The sequence below is a fragment of the Tachysurus fulvidraco genome, chromosome 19, assembly GCF_022655615.1.
Source record: "Tachysurus fulvidraco isolate hzauxx_2018 chromosome 19, HZAU_PFXX_2.0, whole genome shotgun sequence".
Classification (NCBI taxonomy): Eukaryota; Metazoa; Chordata; class Actinopteri; order Siluriformes; family Bagridae; genus Tachysurus; species Tachysurus fulvidraco.
This window is the reverse complement of record NC_062536.1, coordinates 13,884,639-13,903,304: the sequence shown is the minus strand read 5'-3', so window position 1 is coordinate 13,903,304 and position 18,666 is coordinate 13,884,639. Positions and strand designations below refer to the sequence as shown.

The window sequence follows — 18,666 nt, the reverse complement described above, 5'->3', positions numbered from 1 at the left end:
TTGCAGACATCTGAGATTATATACACACAGAAGAGGCGAGATAAAGCTTTCCTTAAAGAGTGCTATTCTGTGGAGAAGAGAAAAAAGGAAAATAGTGGTTGAGTGTCTTGAGCAAAAAAGCATTTGATAGCCCTATTCACCCTGAATGATAGGGTGTCCTGTGACAGGGAGAGTTCACAAGAGGGTGGGAAATGGTAAGACTGATTAAAGAGGAAATGGGGAAAAATGAAAAAGAGAAAAAGAAAAATTATTACACTCAGATGTGAGTAATATATTTACTTGTGCTGTGAGGAATGAATATGAAATTAAAACTTAATCAAAAGAAGATAAGCAGCAGTCCCTGCGGCTATATATTAATTACCTACAGTGAATTTTATGTACTTATCTTCACTTTTTAGCAAAGTCTATTATTTTCCCAGGCAGCACATTAGAGTGTCCGCTTGGCTTCATGAATTTCCCTAATAAATTTATTAGGTATTATTTATTATTTCTCCCCTGGACTGAATATTTAAAAAAAATAATTAAAAAAATATCATAAATTGCATTTTGACAAACAGGGTTTACTTAGTTAAAATACATAAGAAACGAATACAGTAAAATGACAATATTCAGTATTTACTGAATGGTTACAAAAGTTATCACAAAACTGTACATTTCATGACGACGAATAGTGCACACCGTTTTCTCTTTGCCAGATACAAGACAAAAATCACTGAAGTTTACTCAGGAACTATTCAATGGCCTCAAAGAATAGCACTTTCAGCAGGTTTAATTCAACATTTCACAACAGATGCAAATTGTGTATAAAGTGTATATAAGATCACAAGTTTCATTATCGTACAAATGATCACCAAACGATCCATAGAAATGCACTTTAACATAACTTCAAGAAACTCAAGTATTTTACACTCAAGTATTGATGCACGTTGGCACTGGAAAGAAGGATATGTGCAAATACAAAGACAACTCTGAAATTCAGTAGTTCATATTTAAAATTTTATCCTATTTTGAATATTACAAAGGAAATAGGGAGACTGGTGTCAACATGCTACAAGAATGTATTACTTTTTTGTTCTACTGGGGCAGAAACGTAGTCCTACTGTGCAAATGAAAGTTAACAGTACACAGCCTTTAGATATTTGCCATGTTCATTGCATTACGTCTGTGATCACATATCTTATATGATTTCCAAATCTACACAGGTCCTCTATTACTAATTCACACTAGGGATGTTGTGTTGCTATGGTAACATGAAACCAATGGTGAATGGGAACAGAAAATCATAATGTATATTCTGGATCATTCCTTTGGTCCAACAATGTTGCATATACATTTAATTACAGATACTGATTTGCATAATTGCAAGGTCTTCTAATTGCAAGATTTACTGCTGCATCAGCTGTTTTTGAGAAACTCGCAGGGAAAAACAAATGTTACAAACTACTGATGTCCTCCATATGTCTGTTTTTTTTATTCAGTTACAAAACACTACTACTGTACTGAGTATATTAAATAAATAAATAAATTAAATAAATAAATAAATAAATTGAATTATGTCAATATCAGCTACATTTTGCTATTACCTCCATATGCCAGGATTTATGGAGGTACATTTAATTAAATACTGTATGTCTTGAGGTTCATTTTACCTCTTTTTTTTCAAACGGTTAAGCAAGTTAAATAATTAAATAAATAAATGGTTAAAGTTAAATAATCCTCTGGGACACAACTGAACTTCCCAAAATCTGAGCTCACTAGCAAGAACTGTTTTAATTTGCCATTAAAAATGAACATTTACGATTCAATTTATTTTTCCTGCTTTATGTTTTCTCGATTTTTTTTTCTCTAATTAAATGTTTCCTATTTCTAGGAGCAATTCCTTGCTCACACTTGCCCAACAAATTCATGTATGAATTTCACTGCTGTCAAAATATTTGGGTTTGATTACCCAAAAATAATGTGATCTTTGCATTATGGAAATTTGTTAATATCCTAATAGACATGAAGGAATGAAAAAGATGTTAGCAGGCAAATGATTGATTCCATTTTTGGGATCATTTAGATTTAAAATTTAAATCGCTGTTGTGCATTTGATGACTTAAGAAAATAAATCCTCATGCTACATTATCTGCTGCTGTGAATTTTGCCTTGTACAAAATCTGCACTGTGATGAATGCATGAGGTTGACATGAGGTGAACAGAATCATCACAACTCCTCCATGCTGTAAAGCGCTTCCATGTGTGTTCATTTCCTTTACTAAAGTATGATTTCTGCTCTCTTTCTACATCTTGTTGCGCTTTTTTTTGTTAAGGTTTTAATTGGACATATGGCTTGATGGGTTCTAGCTCTTATTCATGTCAAACTGAAGAAGCACCATGACCCTGGATTGCTTTCATATGCCTGAGGTCTTTCCCCAAATCAGGAAATTGTAGACTTAAATTCACACTATCATTTTTTTCTATATTTGTTGGATAAAATGGTTTATCTTTAGAATGAAAAAAAGCAGTAACATGACAAGCTATGACCTGTTTTCTAATGAACCTGTTCTTTACAGGCTATATTTTGAGAGCAGGCTTTAGGTCCAGGTTCCTTTTTTTCCATGTGATCACTGATTATAGTAAATGAAAATTAAAGAATGAGTGATTCACTTTACAAGAGTAGGAAATGTACTGTACATGTACCCATAAAGCAGGAGTAAAAACATTTGCATACATTTTCACCATACAGTATGTGTTGACATCTATATCATTCAGGTGAATATTCAGGGTTCAACACTGCTGTTTTAACTTTCAAATCAAACACACTGAAAATAAGGAAAGGTTTTTAAAATTTGCATGCCACTGTTATGGTTGTCATTTAAAAAAATAAATATTTAAAACATCAAATATTGTCAACTTTTTTTATATTATGCAAAAGACAAAAAATTTAAAGGCTATCATTTGATATGTCACCGATAGTGTAGTTATCATTAGACTGTCAAACGTCACATTCCATCACATCACCATTCAGGAGACGCGTTTCCTCAGCCATTGCCTTTAATCCACCTGCTTACAGCAAGTTCTAGAGGCAAGCGAGTGACATAATCTGTGTGACACAGGACACCTGGCACTGCATGTTATCCTCTGGCAAAATGATGGAATTTACAAGCTACGACAAGAGAAAAAGAGATATCCGGTGATACAAACCAAAAACATGGCCACTAAGCAGTGGGAAAAGATCTGTGGCTTTCAGGGTCTCATGTGATTATGGAGTCTGTGGAGGTTTGGGTGAAGGGCAGGAACCCTGGCTTTCGAAACTGGAACCTCTTCCTGGCCACTGTTGAAGAGAAAAGGTTGGGTTTTCGATATATGAACACACACAGGCTGGTTAAATCTGCATTTGTACTCTTACATGCTTTCCTCGGCCTGCAAATCCATAAATGCTGAACATATTAACAAGCCAGAAGAGTAACAGTAAATCAGAAACAAAAAACTCAGATAAAAAACAAAAATATCACAATGTGAAAATGCAACAGCAAATAAAAAAAATACTAAAAAAAACTAAAAACACAACAGCAAACCCAAAACAAAAAACTAAAACACCTCACAGTAAATATACACAACAGCAAATGAATCAGCGGACAATGAAAAACAGCAGCAAAACCAAAAGCATTGCAGCAAATGTGAAAACTGCAACAACAAATCAGAGGAAAACAACAAACAAAAGCAAAAGCGCTACAGCAAAATCACAAACACAAAAACATTTCAGAAACATTTCAACATTAACTCTAAATGCTACGTGTACATTCTTCTTTAACATCCATATAAAAGAAGCATAATGTTCATATCACAAGTAGCATATCACTTAAATCAGACACAGATGTATAAATGATCATTATTCTGTCAATCAAACTTAGCTCCTGGTTTTAATAGCACATACAATTTCAGCACAAATAGAGGAAATTAACATTAGGTCTCTGTAGAATGGAATCATTTCCATAATATAGCATCTGACAGACCAACCTTCCGTTCATATTCAATATGTTAACCATGTCACACACTGAAAGATGCTCTTGTAAGTTGATGAATTGTTGACACCTTCTCCTTACCTCACACAGAGCATGCCAGTGGGTGATGGGTTTGCGTGGGTAGGCCAGCATCTCGTTCCAGTGGTCTCGACCCAGACCTTCTGCATCGGGGCCGGTCCGACACACACCGATGACCTCATTGTGTCCAACTCTGGTGATAAATATACATTAATATAGCATTATTGTGGACAAGCTGGAATAATACAAGGGCTAAATAAATTGGTAAAAGTCTTCTAGAGCAGGAGCCGCAAAAGAAACAAAGGATTTCAGAATGTCAAAAGTTAATTCTTAGGTTTGTCATGTTTAAAAATAAAGTATAAAACTCTACCTCTACAAAAAAGTCCTTACTGAGAGCATCCCACAAAACAAAAGTCTGAACATGGGATCTATACAACTCTACAGCTATACTCTACCATCAAATGTAAGGTGCCAATAATTCTGTCACAGATTCTAATGTCAGTTGCTTAACCTGCTACATCATCATCATTAAGATGACTTGTAAACAGACCCCACTCACCTGTCATAATCCATCACCATAATTGACAGGCTGACCTGCTCCACGTTCTCAGGAGGAATGTCAAAGATGATAGCCTCGTTGTACACAGGGTTGAGTGTGCCCTTCTTAGTGGTGGTCTTCCGTTTCTTCAGCCTTCGTCCGTCGCAGATTAGCGACACTTTTACATACGGGTCTGAGGAAGCAAACGCTCCCGTTACGGTTCAGACTTTAATAAGTGTCTATGCAGGCTTCAGTTTAGCTTTTGTGTTTTCTTCTGAAGTAAAGAAGTAATGGTTTAGGATACTTAGCATCGACACTCACCAGAAGAGCCAGTGATGTCCATGGCTTTAAGATTACGGCACTTGATGACAGTCAGAGTCATACGGCCAGCCGTGGGAAGGTAGCAGAGGGAGTACATAATTTCCCCTAAATCCACACTCTCCTGTGGAGAAGCACAGGCATCACATCAAATATCACTGAGGTTCACAACATGCCTCTAAGACAGATTACTAGAGCAAAATAAACACACACTTGTTGGCAAATGATAGAACGCAAATTCTTAAAGCTTTTCTTTTCCCCTGTGGAGACTGGGACTTTACTATGAAAACAAACCACTGTCTCTCAAACTAAATAATGTTATTTATCTCAGCTATAAAGATTCCCTTAGAGATGTTTACCCTTCCAGAATCTGAAACTAGAGAGTCTTTTTAAACCTGCCTGTGAGACAGGTGCTGTTTTTAATGTTTACTTGTGTATATTTCTGGAAACAAATAAATCACAAGAAGTCAGAGTACATTCCTTTAATTAATGCATATTTTATTTACATTAAATAATTAATTCACTACCATAGTTGATGATTATATATACACATCATTACAATATGCTCAAACATTGTGTTCACAACATGATGAATGTTTCAGGTTTGTATTAATGAATCTATATTAGTCATGTTTGAGTAGAGTAAATGCTGCTAAAGGTGCAAGAAGTTGAATAAAAACACACCAATATTTATGCCACATTCACACACAGACAAATTAGAGATGCCAAACGATATACAATGCATGTCTTTGGGATTGGGGAGGAAACTGGAGTACCCAGAGGAAACCACCAAAGCACAGGGCCATACCATACCCTACCCTACAACCTGGACCATAAAAACTCCTCACACAAGGTGGAGGCAAAAATCACACCCCCAACCCTGGAAATGTGAGGAAAACATGCTAACCACCAAGCCACCAGCCACCCCTCCTTATCATGTTCAATCTTTGTTAGACACTTATCCACTGTGCTAGGAAAATAACAACCCAATAAGTGTAATGACTTGAAACATTGTGTTATCAGTTTACTGCCTTTCACTGTTCCAGCATTAATTGATTATGAGAGTATTTAACTGAAACGAGTATCACTTATGTTGTGTGTATAATCATTGCCTTTACCATTAGTACACTAGTAACTAAGGTGGTAATGGTGGATATCAGTGTCCAATACTTCTGACTTATGGCATATGGAAAGTCTTTTCATGTTTATGGTATTTCTGGTGGTACTTATTTAATAATCAATTCGATACACTGGTTTTAAGTACTGAATAATTCTTTCGAAATATTTTGAAGGCTGCTTTGTCACTGTATTAAATGTAAGATAATGATCTAAATATGGTACAAATGCTGAAACTATAGTTATTCTGCTGCAACACACAGTAACTCATAACAAGAGGGTTACAACAAGAGTGTCACAAAATGACGAGTGTCACAAAATTACCAGAGTGACACAAAATGACAAGTGACATGATGAGAGTCACTGAATGACAAGAGATGTCACTAAACGATGAGTGTCACTAAATGACAGAGTACCATCAAAATGGTGAGAGTGTCACTAAATGGTGAGAGTGTCACAAAATGGTAAGAGTGTCACTAAATGACGAGCATCACTAAATGACGAGCATCACAACATGACAAGAATTGTAAAAGGATCCTTGACCATAGTGTACCAGGATCCTTGACCAGGGCTTTTGTTGCAGGTAATTATATACAGGCTATTATTATGGATACTGAGAAATTACTACTGTATTTGGCATGTACCACTGACTATTACTTAAAGTACTGAATCATTAATAAAGGACTGCTTACCTTAAGAAAAATTTATTTATTTAATGCAATTCTAGATAACTGTCACATAGTTTAGAAAACACAATTCATAGTGCTCTTGTTGGTCTGTGTTGTACTGATGCTTCTCTGCGCTTATATCAGAACACATTACTTTTGCTTAAACAAAATATCTACGGTGACCAAGAAGTGCAAAACAAATGAACAAATTGGATTGTCTGAATTGTGTTTTCTGATTTATTATTTTGTTTTTGAATTTCTTAGTTTGTGTTTTTAAATTGTCATTTTGTTTTCAGATTTGTTATTTTGGTGATGATGGCTCCCATTTTGAGTCCGGTTTCTAAAGTTTTCTTCCTCCGGTCAACTCAAGGAGATTTTCTTTGACATGGTCAACCCTAGCTTGCTCATTATGAATATAAATTTGGATTTATAGTATAAAGCTGCTTTGTGGTGATGTCTTTTTGTTAAGGCCAGTAGATGCATAACACTGGGTTAAACTAAAAGAACACTAGTGTATTGCTACCACTTTTTTTGGAAATGTTAACCTTCATTCTTGCACAGGAAGCATGTGGAGCTACAAACGGTACCCAAATTAAACCCATGGCATCAAATAGGGATGAAATGGAGGGTTTGACCGCAAGGCGGAAGTGTGACTGCTCAAGGCTGCAATCAATGGCATGGTCTATTCTGGGTGATCTGAGTAACCAGACTGTCTCCACAGTTGTAGTTCATGGAGCAGCTGGTTCAGAGCATTAGCTTAGTCCCTGGAGCATTACAACATCTTTCATACTAGACATACTAGTAATAAAGATATTTTATTTAAATTTATTATGATGTAGTTCAGATCTACAGAAGGCGAAACAATGACACATTACACAGATTAAACTTTCCGTACGTATTGATGCGAAATGAAACTTGATGGAAATATTAAATATTAAATGATGTATTTATCCAAGAATAAGCCATTCTGCTAAGCCACCGGCTTTGAAATGCGATCACTGATAAATTGAATAAATCCTGAGAGATATTGTGGCTTTTCATGACTAGGACAGACAGTGAATGAAAAATTCACAGACATAACGCATCAAACTATCTAAACATGACAGGGAAATAATACACAGCCATGTCAACAAATTCTACACAAAATGAAGTATTGAGAGGCATCTAAACAACAATAAGGAGATGAAATCAAACAACAATCGGTGTTTATGAATTCTGCAGAGAATGTGATGTGTCAAACATTAGAGAGTGAAGATTGGGGGCTCAGTGTGAGCGAGTCAAAACAGAGAGAGACAACTTTCAGCATTAAAAACAAAAACAAAAAGGTCAACTTTCCTTATATCTACCCGAGCTGTGCAGCACAGTGAGTCGACTTTATTAGGAAACACATTTGCTTCAGTGAGAGATAACTCAGCATGAAAAAGTGTAGCCATTAATATTTTAATCGCATTTGCATTCATATCTTATGAAATTTTTATAACCTGGACCAGCGTTCATAATTCAATGCCATTTTGTCTTATTTCCTTATAACATGCATCTGTCTTTGTGATTTCAAATACCAGATTATAAACAACCACAATGTTGGTGACAGAGCGATAAGTGTTTTTGAGTCATTTGCATTCAGAAAACTACTGAAGGAAATAAATCTAAGATATGCCTTTGCTTATGCTTTTGTTGCATAATTTCTCTTATTTGTTTAGAAGTTGGATGAGTAAGAAATGCTGTTTTGGGAAAATGATGCATGAAGTTGATCATATTGTAATAACAGCACATACTGAAGTGTTTTATTCCTCTTATACCATAACAATTTTGCGTCTCCCTTCAACACATCATACCTTTTAATCTTTCATGGTTCAATTTTCTGTTGTTAAACATAAATAAGTTTTCTTACAGAATGCTTCACCATATTACAGACTATAGACATTTTGTGTGTGTGTGTGTGTGCGCGCACGCGCGTGTGTTTTAACACATTTATTATTATCCTTGATATCCTTCGTATACTGTAATGAAAGTTCTACAGAGGTTCAGAGCTGCAGGAGTCTTAAAAAAATATTGTTTGTTAAGTATTGGGAAAGCAGTTACTTCCACATCCTTAAGATGAAAACACTGCCTCCTAGCATTGACGACTTAAGTGTGAATCAGGAACAGTGTTTTTCAAGACATAAAACAAGACTGTGACACTGCATGACTGAAGATGTTACATAAACTGAGAGATCGTTTCGAGTGGGATGAAGAAGCCAAATAGACAATAGAACGTATCCGAAGGCTGACATGGAAAGACAACAAGTCATGTTTGCCTTCTTTTTCAGAATCAAGTTGACAGTGCAGAAGTGGGATGGTAGGACATGGTTAATCAAAAGTCTGCAGCATTAGTCATTTCTAATGTCTGTAGTTCCTTGTGGCATAGGAGGGAGCTAATTTTGTCTCTTAGGATTAGGTGTGTGGGTGTCCTGAAGGGTGAATCAATTTTGAGTTGAGCCCTCCTTCACGCCTGGTTTTGCATAACACTTGTTTTCACTTGATGAAAGACCCTGCTCTGCATTTGCCATATTGGTGCTTTTGGGCTTCAGATTTTGAGAGACAATGGCTTGAAATTAAATTAATGATCTGGATCATTGATTGTGTTGATTATATTTGTGATTTTCTTTATCTCTTACATTTGAAATGCAATTAGGATGAATTCAAATTTTTTGAAAACATCATTTAGTGCCACACTCGCACAAAAAAACACTATACTCACTGTAGTGGAGGCGAGAATGTCCTTCCATACCACGGCCTCACGTGACAGGTCTGAGAGCTCAAACAGGTTGTCTACCACCACCTCGCCGATCATGTCATGACTTGTGAAGCGGTCAAAATCGTAGACACTGAAGTGCAACTTACGGTTACACAGCTGGTCGTACTCCACTGGGAAACAAAACACCTCATCGAATGTAGGGTTTAGTGTCTTTCGGTGGACCCGTGTCTGGAACTTCTTTTTACGCTCAGGGAGCAAGTAGATCTTTACGTAGGGGTCAGAAGTACCTGTGAAGTCCTTGGCTGGCAGGTCCAATGCTTTAAGGATGCGCACTACCAAAGCCTGCTCTTCATAGTCGTACTTCAGAGCAAAGCTAAGCTTGCCACATGTCTCCACTGGCTCCTTGTTGCCTTCCTCCGAGTCTACGGATTTCTGCTTGTAGAGTTCTGGCTTTATGCGTCCGATGCTGACTGCTGAGGACTGTCTCACTGGCAGGGTGTCCATGGTGAAATCCACACTAGTGACGTTCATCTGCCGTCTGAGATGGCGACGAAAGGAATTGTGTCTAGCAAAAAAAGGAGAGGAGTTATTGCAGAAGAATAAGAACATTTCATATCAAATTTCTGAAAAACAGACATTTTCCCTCTCAGAAACAATCTGACTCTGTTTCCTCTACTTTTTAATTAACATCGTCCTGTGTTTGTGGATGCATGTTGACCAGGCAAATCTACAGAAACAAACAGGTGTGGAGACTGTGTGAGAAAAGAAAAGCTGCACATTTAAAGAGAGAAATATAAGGTAGTATTTTGTCATTTTATCTTATAAACAATGTACTAATACACTTAAAGGGAAATGCTGAGTGACAAGAGATGACTAGCTTGAGGTGAAAAATTACTCCTGGAGCTTAATACTACAGCAAAAACTCAAGTGAAATATTATCTCTCTAGCCTATATTTGTAACACTTCCATGCCTTGACTCTGCAACTAAGACAATGCTTTATAAAAAGATATTCATAAATGTACACAACTTGCTTCAATGGCTTCCCCATATTGCATTATTTAACTGCTGATGTTTATGTGAAAACATCCAATAGTGTCATAATACATGACTTTGGAGATACATAGCAATATTCCTGCAAATTCCAGGGCTAATTTTTGTTCCCAATCCATCCTATCCAGTTATCCAAATAATTATTCTAATTATTTACACCTGGTCACTTCATGCGTTTTCTGTGATCAGATAGCTATCCGATGGTAAAAAGACCAGGTGTAAATGCCCTCCGAAACGGTTTCGAGACGGATATAATTCCATTCGTTCAAACCACTTCAGGAGGTGGTCTGGGACACATTTCAGATGAAACTGGACAGGTGTAAATGCATGTGGTTGTTCAAGCCACATACGTCAGCGCTATACAGTACTCCTCCCAAACGGAAGTACGTCACTCACAGGTGATCTTTCACCCAGGTGTCTCTTTGGGTCTTAAAATGCACTGCTGTCACCAGCGAAAATGCAGCAAACAGTAAATGCTGTTTTTTGTAGTATAACCCTCGTATCAAGTTTTTTCATCTTCTTTTTGATTGCATTCTGAAAACCGCATACACCAAAGCATGTTCCATTTCATTTACCCCGGAAATGAGGTAAAATATATTTGCATTTTGGGCGGGAGTAGAAAGATCGGATTGATATCCGATTCGCCAAGACGCATTTATGTGGCCTAATGTAAACGGAACAGTTTTAACAAATCAGCTATCGGATCAGAGAAAACACATGAAGTGACCAGGTGTAAAAAGGCCCTAAATGTTACATGTATGCTGCCTTTCATACATAGACTCAAGTACTGAAGAGGTTGTAAATTTAACTCCCAGATCCATTCAGTATTTTTAGGGATTTACTGTTAAATGATCAAAGAACCCTTTTCTATTAATGGATCTTCAGCCCCTTTCCTCAGAGGCATAATGACTTCCATATATGAACTATACCATGGCTTTTTCCTGTGGCTTAATGTCGCCTAGCAACTGGCACTTTTCCCACTAGTAAATATAAAAACGTTTTTTATAGAAAAACCTATGCACTCAGTTACGAATAAATACTACAAACCTTTGGATGCCATTGACAATAGATAAGACATGTCTAAAAGCAGTTAAATTGGGTTCCACGTGCTCTTGGGCTTGTTACTGTATACTGTATGTTTGCTTTCACTGATTACAAATAATATTAGCAAATTAGTGCCTTTACAAAATATGTGACTCAAAGTATGAATGTTTTTGAATAGCTGATTCTTCCAGTGAATCATAAGAATCAACAAAAATTGCATTCAGTGGCATAAACATATTCAAAATTCAGTATCTGAATTTGTTAAGTAATTTTAATAATTGTGACCTAATCCATCATAGCCATAGGAAACAGAAAACATTCTGTCCTTGCCATATGATGCATAACTGTTCTTAATAAGAAATCCGATATGTAAGTGTTATAATTCTCTTTAGGTATTTCTCTGGTGTCACACTAGAGTAAGTGATCTTCGATTAAAAGTACAATATCAAGATTATTTTAAACAGTTTAACTGTTCCATAAATGATATTGTCTAGGATTAACTCTAGTATCTGTTTCCTCAAGCTGAATATAAAATCATTACATTAACCCTCTCATTCCTTCATTTGGCTCTAGACGACTGGTGATTAGCTGCCCAACATGGCCAGACCCAGCTGAGCCTGACGCAAGAATTATGTGTCCATGTTAGCAGCCAGATGGCCAGAGAGGGGCAATTATCTGTTCACAGACTGAACACATATTATAAACTTAGCTTTTATGTCACAAATTAACCTTTATGACTAATCATATTCATTCTAAGTGTTGCTCTAAAGTATTTATGAGGAACACTATTTTTTTATTAGTTTTCTGCAGAAAATCCAGTTAGAGGAAATTGTAATAGATTTCTTCTGTTGCATATAGTAGAGGGAAAAAAGCCACCACTGAGGACAAAAGCTGCACAATTCACACATTTAGCAGCTTGTGTTTTTTTGTTGTTGTTTTTTTTCAGTCTACCAGCCGTACAGCCCCCTTGGCATGTTTGCACTTTAACATAGCTGTTCCATTGTGCTATGTGACCATTCACACATGCCAACAGAGGCAAAGCAGGAACAGACAGCCCTTTTCCCTTTTAGCGAGATAAAATGGCTCAGATAACTGTGTTTTTCAAGGCCCTTTGGCCAATGTGATATAAGGTTAGAGAGGATGTATTGCAAAGAATTAAGTTGGCTTAATGTGTTTCATTAAAAGAAAAAATTTGAACTGAGAACAGTATGGTGCTGCTCTGGTGACACTGTGGTTAATTTTTAATAAGTTCTGGCTACAAATTAATACATTAAAGCCTTAGGGTAAAATATTAAGGTCATAACTTTATGCAGTTGTGGACATCATACTTATACATGACCTCCAATTAATCATTTAGCACAAATAAGCGAGAAAAACTGAGCTTGGCTCTGAGGATTGTTTTTATGCATATCCACCTTACATATATATATATATCGGTATAACTCCAGTATGATTTTATGCATCATTTGAAGATTGAAGCAAAGTTTAACATTATTAGTCATCACAGCACTTAGTCCCCTGTGACAAAAATGGTCTAATTCAATTGACTTCTCCGTGACTCAGACTTTTTAAAATACATTAGCTCCCATGTCACAGCAACTATATTGGCCTCAATCTGGTAAGTCATGGCCAAAACCTCAGAAATAATAACCACTGTGTCACCTCAGCAGCTTTAAATAAATATGACTAAAGAAAATATACAGTATATCGTGTTAAATCGAGTAGTTTTTACAATCTATACAAATAATCAGCAAAAGAAACAGAGGTTACACAGCAAAATGATGGAGACCAAAAAGACAGCGACCCCATGAATAAAGCAGGAGAAAACAGATCCTTGTCCCATTATTTTTACCGCTGACCTTTAAGCTCCCACATTTAGCCCTTTCTCTGTATTCTATCAACATGTAATTTAGGGGATACATAGTTTATTAGGCTGCATCAGGGTTTTAATGGCGGCTCTGTGGGAACTCAATAATGGCCACCATCAGTAGAGCAGTGCAGCTGTTCGTTACGTCCCCAGTAGAACAAGCTCTTACAGTATGTCGGTTCTATTGCATGGCAATACTAATTACGAGCCCTTTCGCTTTAAATGTAGTGTCGAGAACCAAACAAAGAGGAGAACAGCTGATTGTTTAATTGCCGTTGTCATGGCAGCATGACTCGGGTGCTCAGGCTGGAAGGCTGTAGTGATTACAGGGCTAGTGGAAGAAGGTAGGGGGCTTGTTGCAGCCCTGTCAGACATGGAGTGAAAATAGCTAACACTGCCGTCACAAGCTTTTAAATTTAATACAAACATCATTAATTAGTTCTAATGCTGAAAAAGGTTCTTCGTGCGCTGATTTCATTCCTTAATTGCAACAACCTTGATAACTACTGAGGCAGCAAGGGCAAAAACTCTGCTTCCTTTACTAAATGGAAATTCCTTGCAAATACATGGTTACTCAAGTTGTATTCAAAATTGTCTTTTGGACTATACGGTACTTGTATTGACCTGAAATAGACTAAAACTGAGAAACATATATGCCCTTTTGTTTACAGTACAATATAGCGACCTATATAATAGCGATATAATGTAATAGTGATATATAGTGACCTAACATTTAAAAACCTTTTTATAATATTCATAATGATGTAAATGTGAAGTCATCTTACAATGGAACTGCCAATTTTTACATTTAAAATAAAGTTCTAGATATAATAGCCCTATATGTTACAGAGATGGAAGTCATATTTTTTATATAAATAATTCATTCAATCCTTTTCAATAAGGGCTTGATCCTGGACAGGTAAATTAAAATTGGCAGTCCATCTACACACATGTTTTTGGACAGTGGGAAGAAACCACAGAGTACTGGAAGAAAACCCACACAAAGGAAACCCAAGCTCAGGATTAAACCCATCACTCTGAAGCTGTGAAGTGGCATAGCTACTAGAGGTCTCCTCGGGTCTAAAGAAATGTACCTGACCCGAAGTGACCCGAATCACTTTTTACCCGAACCCGACGTGCATAATTTTTTTCTTTTTTTAAGGAAGACCCGAACTGAGACAAACTCGAAAAAATTAGACCCGAGTCCAACCCGACGGCAATTTTTTTTTAACCCGACTGGACCCGAATGTTGCGTAACTCTACACTAAAGTAACCGCTACAGCGTGAATTCAAAATTGATTGACAGGTCTGTTTCAACAAAAATTTGCTTACCGCCAGCCACACGTCGCCAGCCACATGTCGCAAGCGGTCTTGGCAAACAGAGGAGAGGTTGGAAAAGGACTCGAGTCGATGCACACACACGAGATACAGTAGTTAGGGTCTTCTCGGGTCCATTCGGTAAAAACACATTCATTTTAAATTACCCGAGGCCCGATGCCGCTATTATTATACCGGACCCATGTCCGAGGCACACGTGAAACTTTTAGACCCGAACCCGCTCAGGTCTCGGCTCGGACCTCAGGTTTTCAGATCCAAGTGGACCACTGAAGACCTCTAATAGCTACCCATGACACAAACATTTAAACTATTTTTTTTTAATTAGCAGAGCAAATAAAACAATCATTTTAATGAATATAGTTTTAAATATATCATTTTATGACCTGCTGTACCCATCAGCCATGGAATAAAGAGAGGCAAAAGTGTTACGTGAGATGAGAGAAGTTGAAGGACGGGTCAGATATTTGAATAAGTGAGAGGAATTACTTATTGTAAAATGAAAACATCTAGGGACCTGGGATCTCCAGTAAGAGGTTTCAATAACTAAAAAAAGTAAAAGAAGCTTATTGGAATTGAGTAGTAGTTGAATTGTTTTGTGGACCTGGAAAGCTGAGAGGAGCCTTCAGAATTGAAAAAGAAAGAAGCTCATGAAAGAACCTGGATACCTGGAGAATGAGGTGGGTTCAGTGCTCTGTTTCTGAATCTTGGCCTTCTTACTCAGGCGTTCACGTATTGTCTGCTGCACCTCAGCCGGGATGTCTGGAGATGTCTGGCTGATCTTCATGGCTGCCTCAAGTGACTTCACCGATCTACAACCGTTTACCTTCACCTCGGGCACCTTCCTCCTCTGGTCCTCCTCTTCGTCTTTCTTCTCCTGCTTCTCCGCCTGTAAAGCCTGACGCTCCAGAAGCAATGGCGTGACATGAGGTGTGGGTGCTGGTGCCTCGGGCAGAACCCCTTGACGAACAGTCTCGCTGTGAGAGGAGAGCGCCTTGCTTCTCCAGATGGGCCAGCACAGCTTCCAAAACACAAAGAGAGAGACTACCAACAGGGCGAGTCCACAGAAACCCACGAGCACAGCTAGGAGACTTACAGAGATGTCTACAGGCAATGGTTTAGGGGAGGACAGTTGAGTGAGCAGAGGAAGAGATTGAGAGTAAATAGAGGTGATGTAAGAGAGCGAGAGCAATAGGCAGAGAAGTAAAAGATGATGGGGTAAATTGAAAAGACAGACGAGGCAAACAGAAAAGGCCAGCAGCAATGAAAGTGTGGAACACACAAGGAAGAGTAATAGAGAGAGAAAAAAAGAAGGAAATGCATAAGAAAGGGACATAAATCCTGTATTGCAGAGAAGGGAAAAGAATTAAATGCAATAAAATTGTAATAGAAAATGACAAGGGAAGTCACAGTGTCAATAAATCACACAGTTTAAAAGCATTGTCATTTGTCATGTTTAGCCAATTAGAGCTGGGTTATTACATTACGTTCACTTACATGTTCACAAGCAAGTGAAAACATACTTATACAACACATGAAACACTCTAAAAACACACTAAACATGTACATTATATGTATACCATCTACATGTGTGTGTTTTCAAGTATGATAGTGTATGTGTGTGGGTGTGTGTGTGTATGTGTGTGTGTGTAAGTGTCTGGGGGGGAGTGTAGTCGGGGGTCCTGCATTGTATCTGAAGGTACCGAACGCAACAGACACGTTTCTAAGACACAGGTGTCACCATAGCAGCAGACTGGGCTTCATGGTCCTGGTGCACAATAGAATAATTAATGCTTTCTAAACATTTACCTTTCTGCACAGAACATGTGTCATTTTGACATTTACAACCCTGAACACATTGCTTCATTTGCATATGCACCTGTTTGCACAACAAGTATAATAACCGGAGGACCTGTTGTGTGAAGAATCAGTGTTTTTTTATTTATTAGATAAAAAAACATGCTATAAATGTGACATCATTTATACTTAATGAGGAATATAAACAGTGATAGTGAGCTTGTATACATGGCACAAGCTAATAATAGTAGACACATATTGTGTGGGAAATAAATGGTGAATGCATGTCCACAGTACTGACACATTTAGTAACCAGTCTGTGTTATAGATGATGATGATGATGCTGCTCCTACCTGTTGCACTGCACTTACAGGGTTTTACAGTGAGAGTAAACATTCCTCTAGTATTTCTCGAACACATTTGGCACTTAATATAGCAGTAAAAACTTTCTATCACAGTTGAATTGGAGAGTTAAGTCAGAAACAGCAGCTTTCAGCAGTTTAAACAGCCATTTTAGTCACATTTACCTGAACTTCCTTTACCTGGTAATTTGCTCTCGGTTGGAAAGATGTCTGCGCATTTCTCCCGGTCGACGTGCCCGGCGAGGCACAGCTCGGTGATTATCTGGAGAGCCCTTTGGCACAGGCTCACGCCGTCCTCGGTTCGTGCGCTCATGTCTTTCCGGTTAATCCATTGTATGTTGGAGGAGCCGCGCGCGCGAGGGTTCATCGGGACGCCGCGTGCGCTGCCAAAACGCAAGGAGAAAACGAAGCGCGCGACGTGTCCACGTGCGTCTCATTCATTGGCACCTGCGACTCGCTGCGCTCGCGGAAGCTTTGGAGAGAGTGGACGCGCTGTAGCGTGCTTCGTCACGAGCCAATAGGAAAACAGGGCACAGAGTGTTCTGTCTGATGGACAAACACTGTTCATCCGGTTATTTCAGATTTTCACACTTTTATAAGTTACACCATATAAACCTACATAAAATAACATCAAATGCATGAAATAGCAATAGAAAGTTTGCACTGCTGCAACTCTGGTATAGCCAAGCATTTATTTCCACTGTGCATGTACATGCATGCACAAAGCCATGATTTTTTTTTTTGATAAAGCTATAAGCAACAGTTGAACTGAGTTTCTTAGTTGAAGGAAAATTAGATATCAGACAATAAAAGCATCACATCTAACCTATGAACTTGGATAATTACTCTGTCTAGTCCTATGATACTGTACATGTGTGCCTCTATTTCTTCGGTTCTTTACTCCCAAACCAGCAATTAGCTCTCATGCACTTGATGGGAAAATTAAAGATAATGCATATATATGTATAGTGACATTGAAAATAAAAAAGAAAGCTTGGAAGATGGCAGAACTGGTTGGTGCCTTTGGTGAATGTAGAATAAAGCCTACCCATTTAAATCAAGTAACCAATCTTCATCCTGATTAGTGTATTATTTAGTTTCAATGCATATCATTTATTTATGTAGCTTCTGCTCTTTCCTATCTGAACACTAAAGTATGTACCTAAAAGCGACAACGGTCGCTTCACTCCTGCCATGTAAACTACAAGTAACTTGTCACTTGCTGGTATGAATGTAACATGGCACAGTTGTAATGCTGTTTTTTTTCTGAATCATCCACTCTTGCTAGAGACATTTGTGAAAGAACAATGTTGTGCAAGTGAAGTAAAAAAAAAAGCCAATAGTGTTTTTCTGCTATGTTTCTTCTGTACAAAACTGATATTTGTGTGCTCTTAGCTCTTAAAACTGTGTGCACCTTCCATTTAAGCTAATTACTAATATAGATTTCAGATTCTGTGCCATTTGTGGGTGTAACCTGAGGTACAACTGAAACTTTCAATTCAATTCAATTCAAGTTTATTTGTATAGCACTTTTAACAATTGACATTGTCTCAAGGCAGCTTTACAGAAAATAAACATAGAACAAAATGTTATTATAAAGATTAATATAATGATTAACAGTGTACAAATTCAAGATTAATATTAGATATATTTAGTTCACAGTGTGTATGTATTTATCCCAATGAGCAAGTCTGATGTGACTCAGGCAGCAGTGGCAAGGAAAAACTCCCTTAGATGGTAAAGGAAGAAACCTTGAGAGGAACCAGACTCATATGGGTGACACTGGGTTATAATGTATCTTGCTTCAG

At 37.6% G+C, this 18,666-nt stretch overlaps 1 protein-coding gene across 3 annotated transcripts; it reads right to left on the bottom strand.

The window, feature by feature from the left end:
* Positions 1–539: 539 nt before the first annotated feature.
* Positions 540–17,389, bottom strand: syt10 (synaptotagmin X). 3 transcript variants are annotated; one of them, XM_047804370.1, is made up of 7 exons: positions 17,024–17,389; positions 15,368–15,803; positions 9,406–9,967; positions 4,885–5,005; positions 4,585–4,756; positions 4,089–4,218; positions 540–3,316 (listed from the first exon to the last, which is right to left on the bottom strand). In XM_047804370.1, exons 1-7 carry the CDS (start codon positions 17,223–17,225, stop codon positions 3,245–3,247), a joined length of 1,695 nt encoding a protein of 564 aa, XP_047660326.1. In that variant the 5' UTR covers positions 17,226–17,389; the 3' UTR covers positions 540–3,244. The 3 variants fall into 3 exon arrangements, with proteins under 3 accessions (XP_047660326.1, XP_027007709.1, XP_027007708.2); XM_027151908.2 differs by having other exon boundaries at positions 17,039–17,388; XM_027151907.2 differs by having other exon boundaries at positions 15,368–17,166.
* Between the last annotated feature and the right edge of the window lie 1,277 nt (positions 17,390–18,666).

Excerpts from the sequence above, each read along its gene's own strand:
- syt10 (XM_027151907.2), bottom strand. The coding sequence starts at position 16,035 with ATGTCCCTTTCTTATGCATTTCCTTCTTTTTTTCTCTCTCTATTACTC. Across the intron at positions 4,219-4,584 it reads ATGGTGATGGATTATGACAG|AGTTGGACACAATGAGGTCA; the intron begins GTGAGTGGGGTC and ends ATTTATCACCAG. Across the intron at positions 3,317-4,088 it reads ACTGGCATGCTCTGTGTGAG|TGGCCAGGAAGAGGTTCCAG; the intron begins GTAAGGAGAAGG and ends TCTCTTCAACAG.